Below are 18,968 nucleotides of genomic sequence, written 5' to 3'. Positions count from 1 at the left end.
AATCATACTACACAGAGCAAATAAGTTTGCGTTTCGAAAGGATAACGATGAGAATGAATGCTGAGCAACATTCGTCAGTAAAAATGTCTCCCTCCACCCAGAGCAAGTTGATCTAAAAAGGTCATTTTATTGGCTCCTCTAGATTTCTATTCCCTCCCGCTTCCCCTCCCCCATCACATGTGAGCACTTCCAGAGTGTGATCCACGAGGATGAAAAACAAAGGCCTTCTAAGACCTACAGGAAACTAAGGACCTGGGACATTTCAAAACCGAATCCACCCCCACCCCTAATGAATTACTCCTTGTTCACTACAAAGCTGTTCGCCAGCTACAGGAACACACCGAAAAGGGTCAGATACTTAACTGTGAGGCACCTGCAAACTAAGCGGCTTCCGAAAGGTCCTCTCCCCGGGGCGCTTCCCGGAGACCCCGCCCCCCCCACACGGGGTCCCCCGCCCGCCAGGGGCACCGGCGGAGCTGAGCTCACCTTTGTTTCCTTGACCTTTTGGTCTCTGCGGGGGAAGGAAACGTCGCCGAGCAGCACATCGTCCGAAGAAAAAACGGAAAAGGAGAGACAAATTAAAGCCGGGACCGAGACGGGAATAAAGGCGCAGGCCTAAGGAGAGGCGTCAGGAATGGGGTGAGGGGGAGGCTGAAGATGGGAGGCGGGGGAAGCGCGACGCTGGCGGGGCCAAGGGGGAGGAGGGGGGCCGCGCCACAAACAACGCGAGGGGACCAGGGCTTCAAAGAAGGGGAAGGAAACAAGAGAAAAACGAGGCCCGCTGTGAGGAGGGGACGCGGCGCGGCCGGCGGTCTCCGAGGCCCAGTGAGGAGCGGGGAGAGCGGGCCGAGGGCGAGGCGCTGGGCGCGGCCGGCCTGAGAGCCTCAAAATGAGGCCCGCTAAAGGCGCCGCCTCAGCTCGGCCCGACCGGGGGCGGCGGGCCCGGGCCTAGTCGGGCTCCCTCTCGCCTCACACAATGGCCGAGGCATGCGGGCCGGGCCTGTACCTGCTCCAAGAGGCTGCTGGCCGACATGGCTCTCGGATCCTCACGGGTGGCGACGGCGGCGGACTCTCCTCAGGGTGGCGGCGGCAGCGGATGAGCCCCGGCGACGGGAGCAGGCGGCGCAGCGGCGGCTTTTGTCCCTGACACTCGGGGGCCTCGGCGGACGCAGCGGAGACACAGCGCGCGGCTCGGGCTCCGGCTCCGACTCGGCGACGCTCTAGCCCGACAGCTCAACGCCCGTCTCTATGCCTTTACGCGCGCGCCCGCGCCTCGCAGCCGAAATAAGGGCGCCGAGCAGCGGAGGCGGACGGCGCGCACGGCGCGACGCTGACTCTCACATTCGCTCACCCACGCTGAAGGGGCCCGGCGCGAAGCACTCCGGGAAGGCAGAGGTGGGGCCGCAGCGCCCTCTGGTGGGCTGGAGGAGCGGAAGCGGCGCGCGCGGCCTCCCCGCCCCCACCGCCTTGGGATTGGGGCCTAGGAGGGTGGGGGCGGCCAGGGTCGCACCACGAGGTTTTGACTAACAGCTGGAGGGAAGGGAGTAGCTCTAGCTTGTGGGAACCCACAAAAGCTGGGTTTTCAGTGAAGAAGCGAACCCCGAAGGCTGAGAGGCCTTAAAATAAACCTGCTTCCCACTTGCAGATGGCACCCCACCCCCATATGGGGGGGAACACGAACAGGAGTCACAGAGCCCTCAGGGAAAGTTCAAGGGGGCCCTGCCCTGAGAAAGACACCCCCTCACCTGGTTATCCTCCTCTGTTAGCAGGCTACAGAAAGAGGGCCCAGAGAACAAAAATATCCAGAAAACATCCGGTCCCCTGAGAAAGAGATTCACCCTTCGGCGTTGCCGGGAGGAGAATCCACAATTCTTTTTTAGGGATGTCGCTGGCCCCCATGATAATCTGTTTAACTGTGGACTTTATTTCCAAGAAAAACACACTTCACACATCCACACAAAATTTTACATGTTCCTTCAACGAGTCCTTACTGGGGAAGAAAGGAAATAAATGCTATTTGAATACCTGCTGTAGACTAGGCTTTGTTGTTAGGTGCTTTCAAACATATTAAAGGCTTTCAGCATCTTCAATGTAGCTGTCAGCCAATCCGTTTTATAACTGAGGAAACAGAGAGGTTAAGTCATGTGCCCAAGGTCACAAAGCTATTAAGTAGTGAGGTTTGCCTGACACTGAGAGGAACATAATAGTGTCCCTCCACCTCCAAGAGAAATCCTGTATTCAGGAACCAGAATCCTGAGGCGATCTAAAAGATGGATGGGCAGAAGCATTTTTAATCAGAGGCAAACCTGACTCCTGCAGGGATATTTGATCCCAGGACAGTCCATCTCCTAATAGCTTTTGTTATTGCAAATAGTAGTAAACAGATAAATAATGCACTCAAGTGTCAACTTGATACCATCCCCTCCCTGGATACAGGAGGCTTGGGTGGACTCAGTAGTAAAATAAATAACACAGCATCTTGGATTTTGCATCATAATTTTGCTTAAAGTGCTCAACGCATTTTTTCTGCCCATAATCACATTTATGGTTGGAATGAATAAGGTCAGGCACCAAATGTGATAGACTTCTGGCAGAGTCCAGGTTCAGAGCGTAGATCCCACCAAGGGAAGAGAAGAAACATAGTAATCCTTTTTTTTTTTTTTAAATATAAGTTAACCAGTTAACCCCATGGCCCAGATTTATGTGTAAACTGTAAGCAGTTGCCTACACTTACCCTTGAAGGCGGCAGTGGTATGGTGAAAAAAGGATTAGACCAGGAGTCATAATCGGGGAGGGGGAGTGACGAAACACTGGCCTCTCCAACAGATTGGCGACATTAGGTAAATTACTAAACCTTTCAGAGATTCCCTCATTTGATAAAGGGGATAATAAAATCTACCTAACAGGTTTGCTACAAAGATAAAGTTCAAAAAAATTAAAAAAAACATTAAAGTAAATCTGGTACATTGTAAACTTCTTTCCTATAATCCCATTAAGGGATGATAGTGAAAATTCCCTCCTTCCAATATTTTTATAGTGCCTGAAATTTTGATTAGTTCCTTTGAGATTACTTTCTGTCCTACAGGATTTCCCAGTTAAAACACAGACATCCTGGGGGAAGGGTAGTCTCTAAACCTGGATTAGTTCACCAGATTGGCTTTAATAGGCCCCTGAACAGAACACACAAGACTGATACATTTAATCACTGGGAAGAGGGAGAGGAAGTCTGGAGTGTGGGATATCATCTTAGGGGGCAGACCGCTCATGGTTTGAGAAAAGAATACCATATCAGAAATGAGTTTGGGTTCTAGTTCACCTCTGCCACTAGGTGCATAAAGCACTCAATCCCTCTTCTAACAAGCATTTATTGAAGGCCAGGCAATGTGCTAGAGAGAAAGTCTTAAGAGTTCACTTCTGGGTTTCCCTGGTGGTAAAGTGGTTAAGAATCTGCCTGCCAATGCAGGGGACACAGGTTTAAGCCCTGGTCCAGGAAGATCCCACATGCCATGGAGCAACTAAGCCCGTGTGCCACAACTACTGAGCCCACGTGCCACAACTACTAAAGCCTGTGCACCTAGAGCCCGTGCTCCACAACAAGAGAATCCACTGCAATAAGTCCACACACCGCAATGAAGAGTAGCCCCCGCTTGCCGCAACTAGAGAAAGCTGGCACACAGCAATGAAGATCCAACACAGCCAAAAATTAATTTATTTATTAAAAAAAAAAAGTTATTCACTCACAGTTGTTACAGTGCAATGAGAAAGCACAGACGGACCTCACTTAGTCAGAGGACCAAGAAGTTTTCCCTGAAGTCCTGAGCTTCAGCTAGAACCTGAAAGATGACCAGAAATTGACCAGACAAGGAGGGAAGGGATGTGAGAGACAATATGTGCAAAGGCCCCAGGCGGGGAAGGATCTTGGTACTGGTGAAGAACTGAAAAAAAGGCCAACGTGACTGGTGCATAATGAGAGAGAGGGTGGCACCAGATGAGACTCAAGAATTGGGCAGAAAAGAGAAAAATAGGGCCTTTAGTTGTTAGCTACAAACGATGATCAGTTAGTAAAGGGTTAATAGAAGCACAGCATTCTCAGATTTATGTTTTAGGTTCACTCTGATTGCAGTGTGGGAAGTAGATTCAAGGAGAAAAGAGTAGACTAGGAGTTAGAAGAATATTGCAGCAAGTCCAGGCAAAAGATAATGGTCTATTATAGTGATGATGAAGACAGAGTGAAGTGGACAAAATGGACATTTTAGGAGGCAAAATGAGAGGTCTTAGTGATTGATTGGATTGTGGGGAGGGCATTAAAGGAGGAGATATCAACATAATATCTAGTAGTTTGATTTGAGCGATTCAGTGGGTAAGGTGCCATTTTCTAATGTGGAGAATCCTAGAGGAGATTTTGTGATCATCAATTTATCTTTGGACATGTTGGGTTTCAGAAGAACATAAAACATCAGATAGGAATGTTCTGTAGACAATTAAAAGGTTTGGGCTTAGAGAGTAACATCAAGCTGGAAATACAAACCTTAGAGTCTCTGGTATGGGGATGTTAGTTGAAGCCAAAGGAGTCCCTGGGATTTCCTCAGAAGAGAAGGAGGGTGGGACTTCCCTGGCGGTCCAGTGGTTAAGACTCCACGCTTCCATTCCACTGTGATCCCTGGTTAGTGATGCAGCCAAGCAAAACAAAACAAAACAAAAAGAAGAGAAGGAGGAGAGGAACAGGCCCAGCACCAAACCAGAGATGGAAGGGGAGACACGGAGAGTAAATCCCTTCCTAATCACAGTCTATTTCCAAGACTGTAAAATAGGGAAGTTGGACCAAAATAACTTCTGAGGTTCCTTCTAGTTCAACCATTTTAGAATTCTGGAAGGTAGAAACCAAGCGGATCCTTCTGGATATATGAAGGGGGCAGTGGGGATAAAGTGAAAAGAAGCAGGAAAGGAGGACAGATTTTACGTACTCTTCAGAATTTTGCTATGGCCTGGGCTGGGCCCTAGAGCTCTGGTTCTCAAACTTTTCCAGCCTTCAGCAACAGCAGACCTCGCTGCCCAAGTCACTCCCTTAATAAGGCAGGAATAGAAGGGACCTCCTTTGAGAAATGTTTATATACTTTACACAACTGACAGTGTAAAAACCTATTTTTAAAGATTTCTGCTGGTTCTCTGTAGTCCACACAGTTTTCAAAGCTTGTCACTCCCTAGCCCTGTATATTTCTCACCATGCACTCCATGCTCCAGCCACATTGCATTTTTCTCAAATACACATTTTGTTCTGGGACCCATGACTTTGCACATGCAGTTCTTTCTGCCTCAAATGTCCTTGCCATCCCCCCTCCCCAATTCCTATCTGTCCTTCGAGACCCTGATCAATGAAACCATATTTTTTTCCCTCAAGCAGAAAGAAAGTGTTCTATTCTTTGTTCACCCATAATATCGGTCACATTTCCTTATGGTAACTTAGTGTATTAAAACTATCTGTTTGGGGCTTCCCTGGTGGCACAGTGGTTGAGAGTCCGCCTGCCGATGCAGGGGACACGGGTTCGTGCCCCGGTCGGGGAAGATCCCACATAACACGGAGCGGCTGGGCCTGTGAGCCATGGCCGCTGAGCCTGCGCATCCGGAGCCTGTGCTCCGCAACGGGAGAGGCCACAGCAGTGAGAGGCCCGCGCAAAAAAAAAAAAAACCAAAACACAACTATCTGTTTGGGCTTCCCAGGTGGCCCAGTGGTTAAGAATCCACCTGCCAATGCAGGGGACACGGGTTCGAGTCTGGTCCGGGAAGATCCCACATGCCACAGAGCAACTAAACTAGACCCATGCACCACAACTACTGAAAGCCGCGTTCCTAGAGACTGTGCTCCGCAACAAAAGAAGCCACCGGAGAAGCCTGCGCACCACAACAAAGAGTAGCCCCTGCTTGCTGCAACTAGAGAAAGCCCTCATGCAGCAACGAAGACCCAACACAGCCAAAAATAAATTTATAAAAAAAAAAGTTTACATCAATATTTTCCCTGTAGAAGTCTTGGACTCAGTTGAAAATCTAATGAGAATAATGAAACTTCTCAGAAAAAGGAACATACACCCAAATTTTTGCCTACAATCTCATTAGCACTCCCTTCCCCAAGCCCATCCATCCCACGGACTCCAGATTAAGAGAACCAACTCTCAATTTATATATTGCCTCTTTAATAAATCTATGACTGCTTAGACGACAAAGAACTTTTTTATTATTAATCTTTATAATCCAACTCTAAGTAAATGTTTGTTGAATTAATTTATCTCGTTCATTTTCAAAATTCTCCCTAGTAATGTCAATCTGCATTTTATTAATGAAAACCTGGTGGGGTTAAAAAGTCAAATGTGCAGATTTAACTAGCTTAATTGAATGTTAAAGGAAAGGCACTGTGGAGATCCCAAGATAAACTGATGGTTGGCTTTTAACTTGCAGGTGTGTTTTATGACTTGCTGAATGGAGTTTTGAAAAGAGCAAGGTGAGAACAAAGCTAAAGGAAGAAAAGACCTACAGCTGGACCAGGTGGCCGAAGGACACTAGGAATCCGCAGCTGTGTATATACAAGGGACCCTGTTGGAGATGTCGTCAAGGGCAGAAAAGAACAAGAACCAAGAAAGAGCCAGCAGGAAAGGAGCCTTGAAGTTTCAACTTAGAGTCTAGAGGTGAAAGCTGAAATTTTCACCAGTCCCCCAAGATATAAGAAAAGTAATGATAATGTAATGAGCTTTTCATAAAGCCAAATTTTCTCAATGCAGAAGACTGTTCTTTATTCTGAGATTATTTCCCTCCTAACTTTTTTGATGTGAAAATGCCCTTTCTTCCCAAATGATGCCAGTAAAAATTAGCCATTTTTTAAAATATCCTTATTTGGTAAAATGTAATGCAGAGAACCCCATGTTGGTTCCTAAGACCTTTTTTTTTTTTTAATCTCTTTTATTGATCCATGGGATCTAAAAGTCTGAGCAGCACTGTGCTAGGAAACAGCTTACAGTCTCAATCTAAGACAATAGGCCAGAGAGAAAAATGGAGTGTAAACAAGATTTCTGGAGATAGTGCCAAGGGGAAATGAAGCCAGGGAGCCCCAGAAAGCGCTGGTTCAATTTTAAGTCTGTGCCAAGAAAAAATAGTTAAACCAGTGAATGTGCATCTAAACTATTTGTGACAATGTTTTATAGATAAATCCTTCCCTTTCGGTCCTTGGGTGGCAGCTACAGAATGTGAGAGGCAAGAATATGAGAAGCCCTGTCCAGTTTGCTCAGAAAGGCTAACCAGAATGTCTCAGTCATGGAAATGTTAACTTAGCATTTCTGAGGCATAGTGATTCCATTTTTGTTCCTGGAGCAGGGGAATATCTTTTTGCTCAGTGGGCAAAGGTTTTACAATATTATCAATGTTCTATGGAATAGGTTCCCTGTGTAACAAAGCACATGGGGTTGGGCTCTACACAGTAGGAGCTTAGCGAACAAATGAAGGAGTTCTAACCAGGGACCCTGACATCAATGTCATCTCAAACAAGACAAGACCACTTTTAACAAAGTGATAAATCAGTACTTCCTGTGACTGATGGACAGGACAGATGATCTGGGTTCTAAAATCCTTTCTCAGGTAACTGGAAGTTCCCTCCCTCCACCACTCCCTCTGCAGTACTGTGGAGAGATGGTGAAATGGACTGTAAACAAAACAACCTAAGTAGCGACTAAACATGCTATCAGCAAAACATCATCCTAATAAAATGGTTTGTTGAAAGTTTCCTTTTAGGTATTAAGCTTCTCTAGTACATTTAAAGACTCTGTTTAATAAATTTGATCCGTATACAACGTTTCAAATGTAGCTATGGTTTAGAGTAGAATATAAGTGTTAGTTTCCTCATTGTAAAATGAAGTAAATAATGCTTTTCACCACATAGGATTGTCCTGAGGATCAAATGGATTAACATATGTAAAGTGCTTAGAAAAATGCTTGGTACATAGTTACCCTTCAGTAAGTATTGGTTATTATTGTTCTTCTTATTATTCATGCATCAAATATCTATCCAGTTTCCACTACATGCCAGGCACTGTTCCAGGGACTGTAGAAACAGCAGTGACTAAGAGACGAGAATGGTCCCTGCTCTCACGGAGCTTCGATTCTACTTGGGGGAGAAAAAAATACATGTATGTCAGGTGATAAGTAAAAGAAAGAAAAAATAAAGCAGGGTAAAGGAAAATAGGAAGCATAGTGCAGGAGGAAGTTGCCACTTTTCATAGGGTGGGTGGTCAGGGAGGTCCTCTCTGATAAGGTAACATGTGGATAGAGACCTGAAGGAAATGAGGTAATAAGCTTTGCAGTTATCTGGGGGGAAGAGTGTGCTTGAGATTATTGAAAGAAAAAAATAAGCTACCAAAAATAAGTAGATCTGGGTTTGTAATAGGGAGTGACAGTACGTGAAGAAGCCATGGCCCACCTAAGACAGGCCTCAGTTCCAGTCAGGTGTTGCTGTGAGGAAATGTGGACCCAGTGTTGTCAGATCTTCTGGGCTTTGTGGGTTTTTTTGTTGTTGTTGTTTTAAGAAAAACTTTATCTTGAATTTTTCATGTGAACTGTCATAGGCATAATGCATATGTATGTTCGTCAAAAGACACGTACAAGAATGTTCAGAGGTGGGCATTCCCTGGCAGTCCAGTGGTTAGGGTTTGTTGTTTTCACTGCCAAGGGCCCAGGTTCAACCCCTGGTCGGGGAACTAAGATCCTGCAAGCTGCACAGTGTGGCCCAAAAAAAAAAAAAAAATGTTCAGAGGCATTATTTATAATAGCCCCAAACTGTAAGCTACCCAGCTGTGGCATAATAAATAATAACAGTCTCTACACAGCAATGGGAAGCAATCAACTACACTTCACACAACATTATGGGTGAATCTTACAACATAATGTTGAGAGGAAAAAAGCCAGTCCCTAAAGAGTTCAAAATAGGTAAAACTAAGATATGATGTTAGAGAGCTAGATAGAGGTTACCCTGTCTGGGTGAGGTGCTGGTGACTTTTTTTTTTTTCCCCTTGATCTGAAAGCTGATTTCATGGGTATGTTCAGTTTATCAAATTGTACAGTGATTTGTGCACTTTCCTGTATGCATTTATACTTCAATAAAAAGTTAAAATAAAACTAAAATGTGGGCCAAAGTAAATCTTAAGGCTGAATCAGAGCTGTGGGCTTCCAATTTGCTCTACAATACGTAGATTTCTTTAGAGAAAACAGCAGAGAAGTTTTTTTTTTAAAAAACTTATACTTTGAGGGGACTTCCCTGGTGGTCCAGTGGTTAAGGCTACGTGCTCCCAATGCAGGGGGCCCGGGTTCGACCCCTGGTCGGGGAACTAAGATCCCACGTACCACAACTAGAGAAGCCCATGTGCCGCATCAAAGACCCAGCACAGCCTAAATTAATTAATTAATTTTAAAAAAACTTATACTTTGAAATGCAGGTAACATCCCCCACACCCCCTCTTACAGAAGCTCCTACAAAGCCCAATGAGGAACCCATCTTTCCTTCTGGGTCATTACCCAGCCTCACATTTTCCTTTATATGTGATCCAATACTAATGTCCGCTCTTGTTCTCAAACTAGAGAAATCAACCCATATATACCATATTATAAGCCCAATACTAGTAAAGGTACAGAATTGGAAACTATAGATACAGGAGGAGAACCCAGAGGCAATTTCAAAGTAGGATGTGGCCTACTTTAGGTTGAGAGAGCACCAGGAGTCTTCAGGTTGGGAGGCTCATAAGACATAACAGAAGAGGTAGTAGGAATCATACTGGGCTGAAATAATTTATCCAGGAAACAGGCATGTCTTAGCCTGGGCCATGGACCATAGGTAGAGAATCAATCAGGTGTAAAAGATAGGTTTTACAATCTGTGTGTTCTGGGGAACTTACAAGCACATCTCAAAGGTGCTTCAATTCAGGTGATGGATGAAGAAGGCTGTTCTAGGCAGTGAAGACTGCAGTCTATGGATGTATGCTGAGGTTTGGGTCTTGGGGGTTTCTTGGGAAGAAGTGATTGTCTCAAGAGTTGAGTTACTGACATAGCAGAAAGGCAGTTACTAACATGGCAGAATTTGGGAACTAAGTCACATTTGGTTCCCCAAAGCAAGGGCTAGAGAGGCAGGAGTACGATAAGGATGTTCAAGGAAAGTAGAACCTTCTAGGGGAAGTGAAATTGCATAGCTCAGGACTAAGAAAGGTGTTCCAGGATTGGGAAGGAAACCTAGAAATGACTGAATAAAGGCTAAGAAGAGAAATTCCAGGGGCAGAGAGTTCCAATCTAGCAGAACTGATCCCTTGTTTAGGGCAACCACCTTGGTTGTCATTGTAGTACATTACAAACTACACAAGAATATCCCAGGGAGGAGGCATCCAAGGTGTGAGGGATCTGTGATCAATTGTACTAGGTTAAGTTGACTGAAAATGCAGGGGCTAGCCTAGAATCTGAATTTTTGTCTCAGAGAGGACTATTTCCTCAGGAGTATTACCCAAAGTGAATCACAAACTCGTGCGTATTTTGAGAATTCAACCTTTTCTTTGTCCTTGTTACCGCCTTGATAGTGGTGGACCAATTATAACTCAATGAACTAGTAGTTCCATATTTCATGCTTGATTTTACTATCTTTATCATCAAGTGTTACCAGTACTTCCCACCATACAGACTTACCTTTAATGCTTTCATGAAATGGATTAAAATGCCACCACTAAAGGGTGTCTCAGACCACCTAAACTGAATATTAATTTCCAAGGTATTTGGATTAACTCCGGTCCTCCTTCCCAAATATGGACAGAAGCATGAAAGAAACTTCATATGAAGTAGCTTTAAATCTTAAATATTCAAATCTATTGTCCCCTTTTTACTTCAGAACGCCAGGGAGTTTTTGTTTTGTTTTAATTTGGGGAGGGGGGCAGGGATGGAACCTGGAAATTGAAAAGGGGAAGAGAACAGGAAAGCGGGGGTCAGACAGGGACATGGCCAAGGCAAGAGTTGACTCTGAGGCCTTTGTGGAAACCAGATGACAGGAAGGTTTGGGGCATTTACCTGCCCTGGATTCATCTGATGGAAGCTCAGAGAAACTGACACATGACTGGGCTTTCACCAGTGCGTTGCTCTCAGAAGAGACTGCCTGAGCTGCTGACTCTGCCTAGCTCTGGAGACAGAAGCAACAAGAGACTTAGGATTTTTTTCCCCTCTTGTATAAATAAGTGCAACTACTTGAAAATGGAATGCAAAACAAGTAGCCAAAAATGGTCTCTCCTAAATCAGGTTAGGTATACATCTTCTCCAGGAAGTACTCCAATATTTGCTGACCCCTGCCTCCAAGCTGGGTTAGATGCTTGACCCCTTGTTCTCTCTTCTCCCAGCCAATAGCTCTACCACTGCACTTACCCCAATATGATGATTTCAGTATCTCACTAGAGAAAGGCTTAACCATTTTGTAACTTTGGTAGCCTTCTGAAACCTACGGACCAACTCTCGGAACAATGTTCATCAACGCATGAAATAAAATACATAGCATTACAAAGGAAACCAATTATTATATTGAAATGTAGTTCTTAACTCCAGACAACCTCTGGAGAATGAATCCCTTGAGTGCATGGACTGAGCCTTCATCTCTGTACTGCCAGTGCCTAGCACAAAGCCTGGCACATAGATGGTACTTACAAATGTTTATTTAATGAATGAACAGAAAGATTAGATGGCTACTGCCAACTCAGCCTGAGGAATGATTCATTGTAACTGCTTGTGTATATACCAGTGTCTTGCATGTGCCTCACCCTGTCTGAGATGTAGACCAGGGTTGTGAGGAAACCCACACTCAAGAATGGGTGCATAGCATCTAGCAATAATGACAGGCTACTGGAAGACCAGGAAAACAACAAAGCTCATGGATTTCCACCAGCTGGAATATCCAGGTAGTGAAAGTAAACAGGCTCTGTCTTTAGGAGGTGATCTCTTGACTTTGGGGGCATGACGCTCACACTACTTTAAAACTACCAACAGCTCTGATGGAGGAAAGAAAGGAACCTGAGCTAGTGGGTAGGTGTTCTCCAGGGCTCCTCCTCTGTCCTGATTTGAGCCTCTTGTCTCTGGGAAAGATAAAAGTGTCCCTAAAAACCGCAATAGAGATGACTTGTGCCTTTCTAGGTTCAAGTAGTAGTTTTAGGCTTAGGCAGAAATTTTGTTTTTGTTTATGTACCAACAGACAACCTAAAGAAGCAAGAAATAAAAGCCACTTCCTTCACTAAAGATATATAAAGGGCCAAAGGTTTGTTCTAAACTGATTGCTATGTCTATTAGATATTTTGAAAAGAAAAATAAAACCCCAATTTTAAAGCTGAAAACCACAACAGTATGGGGTTCAGAAATCTCACCCATAAGCCTTTTAAGATTGACCCTTTCAAGTTAGAGGGCTTCTCCAGCTATACACAGCTATCTGAGGGATGGCAGGATGCAGTTTTCACTTGCTTAACAACAGGGTTTCCAACATGTGTTGGAAGAAACATAGCTTCAGGTGGGTGCCTTCAAAAAAAAAAAGGAAACTACAGGTTAAAGTTTTGTATTTAATTTAAAAAAAAAACTCTCCCACTCCTAAAGTGTATGCTTTCTTTTTTGACCTATTTTTCTTTTAAATTGTCTGCAGTTTCCCTATATTTTTCCTAGTGCAGTAAACAATGCAATCAAAGAAACAAAAAACAGACTCCACTCTTGCCCCAGACACTGAAGATGGTCAAAGAGAAGGAATCACAGCATGGAAAATGGGCCCATCTCTAAATATACAAAAACATTAAAAAAAAAAAGAAGAAAACAAAATAGCCCCCCAAAAGATATTATTATTACATTCCTGGTACATTTCCTATAATATAATGTTGCAGACAATGCTTCTTTCCCAGGGAGTCCAGCTCGCTCAGGAGGAGACATCTAGTCGGTGCCTCGGGATAGGGTGGGGTGTTGCCAAACCTAAGGTTTTTTTATGAGCTCAATATCTCACAGAAACATCTGTGGTATAAATGGTATATATGAATCTAAAAGGGGATGAAGGCAGGCAGGCACCTGTCACTGTTCTCTGAATCAGCCAAAAATCTGAAGAGCGTGGGATCCAGGAGACAGATGCCATTAACCACTGAGGAACAGAGGGTAGAACAGAGGAAGCACCAAATGAATGGCTGCTTTTGGTTCCAAAGCCAAAAAAGGGCCCCACAAAAAAAGGGCAGCTGGTCTGGAAGAGGAACTCTCCTGCTCCTGGAGTCATGCAATAAAAATGATGGCCTTGGAGCCCCACCCCGAGAACAGCCACAGTCCAAGAACCAGAGCAATTTACACCACATCACACAGTTTGCAAATGAATGGACTAGGAGGGTGTTTTGACAAAGTGGGGGGCAAGGTGAACCTGAACCCCAAAGCACAGCTGTGACGTCTCTGGATTTCTATTTCTGCCAAGCCACAGGCCTCTGACGCCACTTGCTCGGTGGAAATGTACCCTTCTTCTTAACACTGGCCTTGCCTCAAAATGGCAGCCATGGTAGTAACCCTCAGAGATATTAAGAGGCATCAGTTGCACTTCTGGAAGTAAGATAATTTCCTTGCCCCATCCTGGCCAAAGCACTTCCCTTTTTAAGCCACTGCTGGTATGCCACCTTCCCCTCCAAGCAGAGTGCAACTTACTTTTGTTTCAGACTTTTGCATTGGCCTCTGAGGGCCCCTTCCAGGATACAGAGTAAAGTATCCTTCTGCATCCACGTGTGAGTGGATTGCCTTCCAGGGTCAGATTTGTGTTCCCTGGTTTGGTCAATGCACCTTTATGAGAATAAAACCACATGCATACACAGACAGACTAGCCTGGAAAGGGCTTTCTGGATAGGGTTTCTGGTTATCTTGATGCCTCCCCCAAAAGAAATCACTTTCTTGGTGTAAGAGGATTAGGACATTGAGTGACCTACTCTCAACTTTCGGAAGGGCAGCTTGTTTTGTCCATTTTTCAATGAGGGGGTGGAAGGGACCCAACCTGTTCAGTTACAACAACAAGGTTTTGTTTTTTAAAAAAAAGGATCCTACGTGGAAATGAGTGGGACAATGATAAAAATAAACAAATAATTAAAATTCCAAACCAAAACATATCTCCTGGCCCCGAGACCCCCAGTTAATCCTCTAAGACCACAATCTCCACATTGTGAACTTGATGCTGGTGTTCTTCCATCTCAGCCACGACTTTCTCCTCAGTCCTCAGTTCTGTCTCCAAAATGACTGCTTTGCCCTCAGTATCCTCAGCCTCTGGGTCTGGGGCTGGGTCAATCTCAATGATGGTCTGCCCATCCTCTGAGGTGCTTTCAACAGCCTGGATGGCTGAGGTCAGGCCAGACTCCATGGCCACCAACTCCACAGGGCTCACCATGGTGGTCATGTTGCCCAGGGTACTCCCATCCTGCATGGCGGTGGAGCTTAGCAGCGCCAGGCTAGATGAAGGGTGGATGGTCACTGTGTCTGGTGAGCTGCTCTTGGCAGATGAGACCACTGTGGCATAACGGAAGAGCTGAGGGCCAGAAGGAAGTGCGTGGACAGTCACAGGACTGGAGCCCTGGCTGAGGGTGGCCACTGGAATATTGCCCATGGAAAATGACTGACCCACGGGGGTGATGGTGATGGGTGAGATGACTGTGAACTGAGGCTGCTGGACAGGAGGAGAAGGGCTCAGGACGGTGGTAGAGGCTGGCCGCTGGAGCCGGGGCCTTTTGGGAGGCTTAGGAGTGCTCACAGGCATCAATACCACATTTTGAACCGTCTGGGATTTCAGCCTGTGATCCTGAGCTTGCTTCTTCTGCTCTTCCAACTGGCGTTCCAAGTCTATGGAAAAAAGACAGACTTTGTGTGGAGAGAAGTATAATCTTGGGAACAGTAAACTGGGAGTGAGGAGACCTGGGGTCTTGCCCTGGTTTTGCTACTATGTAGCCTCAGGCAAGTCATTTCATTGTTTTCAAGAAGAAACTAGACTGGATGGTCTTTAAAATCCCTCCAGTTACTACATGTCATTGTGTGATTATAGACAGGTCAATAATTCAGAATCTTTTCGTGCTGTGATCCTACTATAGCTCAACTCTAGAAGCTCCTGTGGCATTTTGTTACCTGTCACCAAAATGCAAACCAAAGAAGTCTCCAGTTGGTCTACCAGCTTATATATGCCCTGCCTGGCTCTACAGATGAAAATAATATCTGCATAATCCCTTTGCAACTGCCATGGACCCACAAAGGAGCTACAATGGCCACTCTGAAAAGCAGTGATTCCCAAACTGTCCTTCAAGGCAGGATCACTTGCTGGTGACCCAGATGGCTTTAGTCTACCATTAGCCCCCAGAGAAGTCTACAGAAAGTTATAGAGGAAGTCCCTAAGAATTACAGAACTGAAGGAGGTCTTAAGAGTTCTAACACATTCATTTTGACATAGATCCAGAGAGATAAAGCGACTTCCTTACGGTTACAGAGCATGTTACAGAGCATCAACTTGGTGGCTTTTCCACCCCAATACATCTATCACTATCCCTCTCCCAAGGGTCCAATCCAACCTTGATGACCACTGGTGAGTCTGGTTCTACACCAGAACTTCTCTATTGCTTAGCACCTGATAAGCATCCAATAAATAACCAGTCACACCTGTAGAGCACCTTGCTCACTGTGGAACACCCAGAGCAAGCCAACTCCTTGTTTGGAATAAAAGGAGTAGGGAGTGATAAAGAACACATTCAAAAACTTTAAAACATTGCCTTTTACGGTTATAAGATAATGCATTTTTTCCAACTTTAGTAGTAATCAAAGAAATGTGAACCTAAACAAGATACCAAATCTATAATTTTTAAAAAGTTAAATCAGGGTGTATTGTAAAAAAACAATGCCCATTGTTGGTGAGCTCAAACTTGTGATGTAAATTGGTATAATCTTCTTGAAAATTTGACAATAGGTCACAAGACTCCATAAACAAATTATCAATACCATTTAACCTCAAGCTTAAATGGTATTGATATTGTGAAGTAGTTTAAGAGAACATAAGAAGAAAAGTTATATTCATACAAGTTCACTGCAACAAAATAAGCTACTGAAGAAAATTTAAATTCATCCTTAAAAGAATGTCTAGGTAAAATACTGTGTAGCAACTTGGAAAAATATTAGTATGTCACAGTGAAAAAAGCAGAAAACACAACTTTATGTACACTGTGGTTATAACTAAAATGATATGGACAAGGGACCAGAAGCCTACATTTCTAACAAAAACCATTTTTCAGATGGTGTAAAGTTTCAAGGTGGAAGACAGCATTGGACTATAAATAAGAAGACAGAGTTCTACTCTGGGCTTCACTGTCAAGGAGTGATGTGGTCCCAGGCAAATCATTTATCCTCTCTGTGCCTCTACTGGGTTATCTGTAAAATAAGGAAACAGCCTATAATATTCCTAGAAAGATCAAATGAAAAAGGGCATCTCTGAGAACACCTGGTAAACCGAATTTAAAATATAAACTGGGCATAGAAATAAGTTTAAAACAACCTAAATTGTTCTTCTCTTACCAAATGATCTTTCTTGCCTCTCGTCTTCATGACCGACTATTATAATATATTCTATGTCATTTAAGACTGATAATCCATACCTCCAACTTGTCTTGCATCTTTCACTGCCTTACCTCCTCCAAAAGCTTCTCTTGATTCTTTTCTGGGTAAAAATGATAACTCCCTTTGTTCCACCACTATACCTGCTATATGCCTCTGTTACAAAACTGACTACTTTTTGCACTTATTTCTAAGTCTGCTTTCCCTTCAGTTCCTTGAAAGCCCTCAAGAGACTGAGGCTACCTTATTCAACATTTTATTTCTAAAACCTAGCTTGGAGACCAGCACAAAGTACTTATTAAAAAGAGTTAAATTATCCATGTGCTCATAATTTCTGATTACCAGAAATAATGAAAGTGCTAAATGTATATCAAAAGACTCAGTATTAATAATGTAAAAAAGACAAAGGCCAATTTTTTTCTTCTGCCACTTATATTACTGGACTAATGGAGCGATCTAGCAGACATCTTAATCCTCCAAAGATATAGAAGGAGGATCATGTTGCTGGCTTTCTTTTCTTTTCCTTTGTGCTTCCTCTGCTTCCCACCACTCCACCTCACCTAGGACTATGTACAAAGAAAAAGCCAAATCTGATACTATGTGAGTTGAAAGAAAGAAAGAGAGAGAGAGAGACAGAAAGAGAGACAGAGAGAGAAGGAAGAAAGGACAGAGGAAGGGAGGAAGGAAGGAAAGAAAGAAGAAGCAAGCCAATCCAGTCCCAACAGAAGTCAACAAAGGAATGGCAAGACTCAAGGATATTAGTATAATATCACCTAAGAAAAGAGAGAAGTTACACATACCTGTCAGAGTATAGAGAAACTGCTCTTCTCCCTGCTCTACTTGGTTCCTTCTGTTGTCTAAAACCTTCTTGACTGTGTCCATTAGGCCAAATGTATGTGCTACATTGTTGAGAACAGCAGCATCTATTTAAAACAAAAGACATGTCTGTCCAGTTAAAACAGAAATGTTCCACCAACTCCCTATTGTGCTGCTTATAAATATAAAACAATCCCGGGCTTCCCTGGTGGCGCAGTGGCTGTGAGTCCGCCTGCCGATGCAGGGGACACGGGTTCGTGCCCCGGTCCGGGGAGATCCCACATGCTGCGGAGTGGCTGGGCCCGTAAGCCATGGCCGCTGAGCCTGTGCGTCCAGAGCCTGTGCTCCACAACGGGAGAGGCCACAACAGTGAAAGGCCCATGTACAGCAAAAAAAAAAAAAAAAAAAAATAGGGGGAAAAAAAAAACCAATCCAGAAATTAGAATACTAATAGCATTTTCAAAATATTTTAACAAAGATTTATCACATGTGTAACTAATTATTATTTAATTGTTATATCTTTATACATGTTTCCATATAAATAAATACAAAAATAAGGAAAAAAATCTTGCATCTGGTTATAGGTTCTGACTTGTCTAAGAAAATATGGTCATTCTACTAGACAGAGCTAAGTTTGAACCTTGGTTTTGATGTTGCCTATCTGTGTGACCTTGGGTAAGTCATTTCCGTCCTTAGTTTTCTCATCTGAAACAAATGCGACTAATAATACTTACTCTGCAAGATAGATATGAAGATTAGAAACATCATATTTTAAGTGCCAAACATGGGAAATGACATGCAATATTATTAATAGTATTATCTCTGTTCCCCTTTATTATTATTATTTTTGGGGGGGGGGGGCTGCACCACGCGGCATGTAAGATCTTAGTTCTCTGACCAGGGATTGAACCCGTGCCCCCTGCAGTGGAAGCACGGAGCCCTAACCACTGGACCTCCAGGGGAAGTCCCTCTGTTCCCCTTTAAACAAAACTTCTTGAAAGAGCTGTCAGTAACTGGTCATTACTTCCTTAACTCAGACCACTTTTCCACCTACAACTCTCTTCTACAGTTGTCTCATCCAGTTCCATGGTTTTGAATATCATGGACATGCTAAGAATCTCCACATGTAGATCTCCAGCCCAGACCTCTTTCCTGCATTACAGATTAATACTTTTGTTGAGCCAAATGACTTCTCCATTTGAAGCCCTCATAAGCATCTCAACTAAACAAGTCAAAAACCAATTCTGATTTCTTCTCCCAGTGGTCTTCATCTCAGGAAATTTTACCACCGCTCACAGCTCAGACCAAAAATATATGAGTCATCCTGGATTTCTTTCTTTTTCACCCTACATCCAATCCATCAGCAAGACTTGTCAGTTCCACATTCAAAATATAAGCCCAATATGATCCCTTCTTCCCAGGTCTACCACTACCCACTCTAATCCACGCTACCATCATCTCTTGCCTGGACTAATTCCTTCAAGAGTTTCCCAACTGGTCTTCTTGTTTCTACTCTTGCCCCATAT

The 18,968-nt window shown here is 44.0% G+C and overlaps 2 protein-coding genes across 17 annotated transcripts in view; both read right to left on the bottom strand.

Annotated features, from left to right (window-relative positions):
• The window catches only part of YTHDF2 (YTH N6-methyladenosine RNA binding protein F2), a 31,470-nt gene extending 30,279 nt beyond the window's left edge, over nt 1–1,191 (bottom strand). The window contains exons 1-2 of one of the 2 annotated variants that reach the window (XM_067725147.1): nt 1,007–1,191; nt 487–511 (exon numbers count right to left, since the gene is read on the bottom strand). In XM_067725147.1, coding sequence (XP_067581248.1) covers nt 487–511; nt 1,007–1,033 — 52 coding nt within the window. In that variant the 5' untranslated portion in view covers nt 1,034–1,191. The remainder of the gene's footprint in view (nt 1–486; nt 512–1,006) is intronic. The other variant, XM_067725146.1, reaches the window with a different exon arrangement.
• Nucleotides 1,192–7,790: 6,599 nt separating this feature from the next.
• GMEB1 (glucocorticoid modulatory element binding protein 1) overlaps nt 7,791–18,968 on the bottom strand; it is a 35,463-nt gene continuing 24,285 nt past the window's right edge. For 14 of the 15 annotated variants that reach the window (XM_067725153.1, XM_067725149.1, XM_067725154.1 and 11 more), the window contains 2 exons: nt 17,427–17,549; nt 7,791–14,877 (listed from right to left, as the gene is read on the bottom strand). In XM_067725153.1, the coding sequence (XP_067581254.1) occupies nt 14,177–14,877; nt 17,427–17,549 (824 nt within the window). In that variant the 3' untranslated portion in view covers nt 7,791–14,176. The remainder of the gene's footprint in view (nt 14,878–17,426; nt 17,550–18,968) is intronic. The other variant, XM_067725164.1, reaches the window with a different exon arrangement.

Source organism: Pseudorca crassidens, chromosome 2 (genome assembly GCF_039906515.1).
Source record: "Pseudorca crassidens isolate mPseCra1 chromosome 2, mPseCra1.hap1, whole genome shotgun sequence".
Classification (NCBI taxonomy): domain Eukaryota; kingdom Metazoa; phylum Chordata; class Mammalia; order Artiodactyla; family Delphinidae; genus Pseudorca; species Pseudorca crassidens.
Note: the sequence above shows the minus strand (reverse complement) of the source record. Positions and strands in the feature narration are given on the sequence as shown.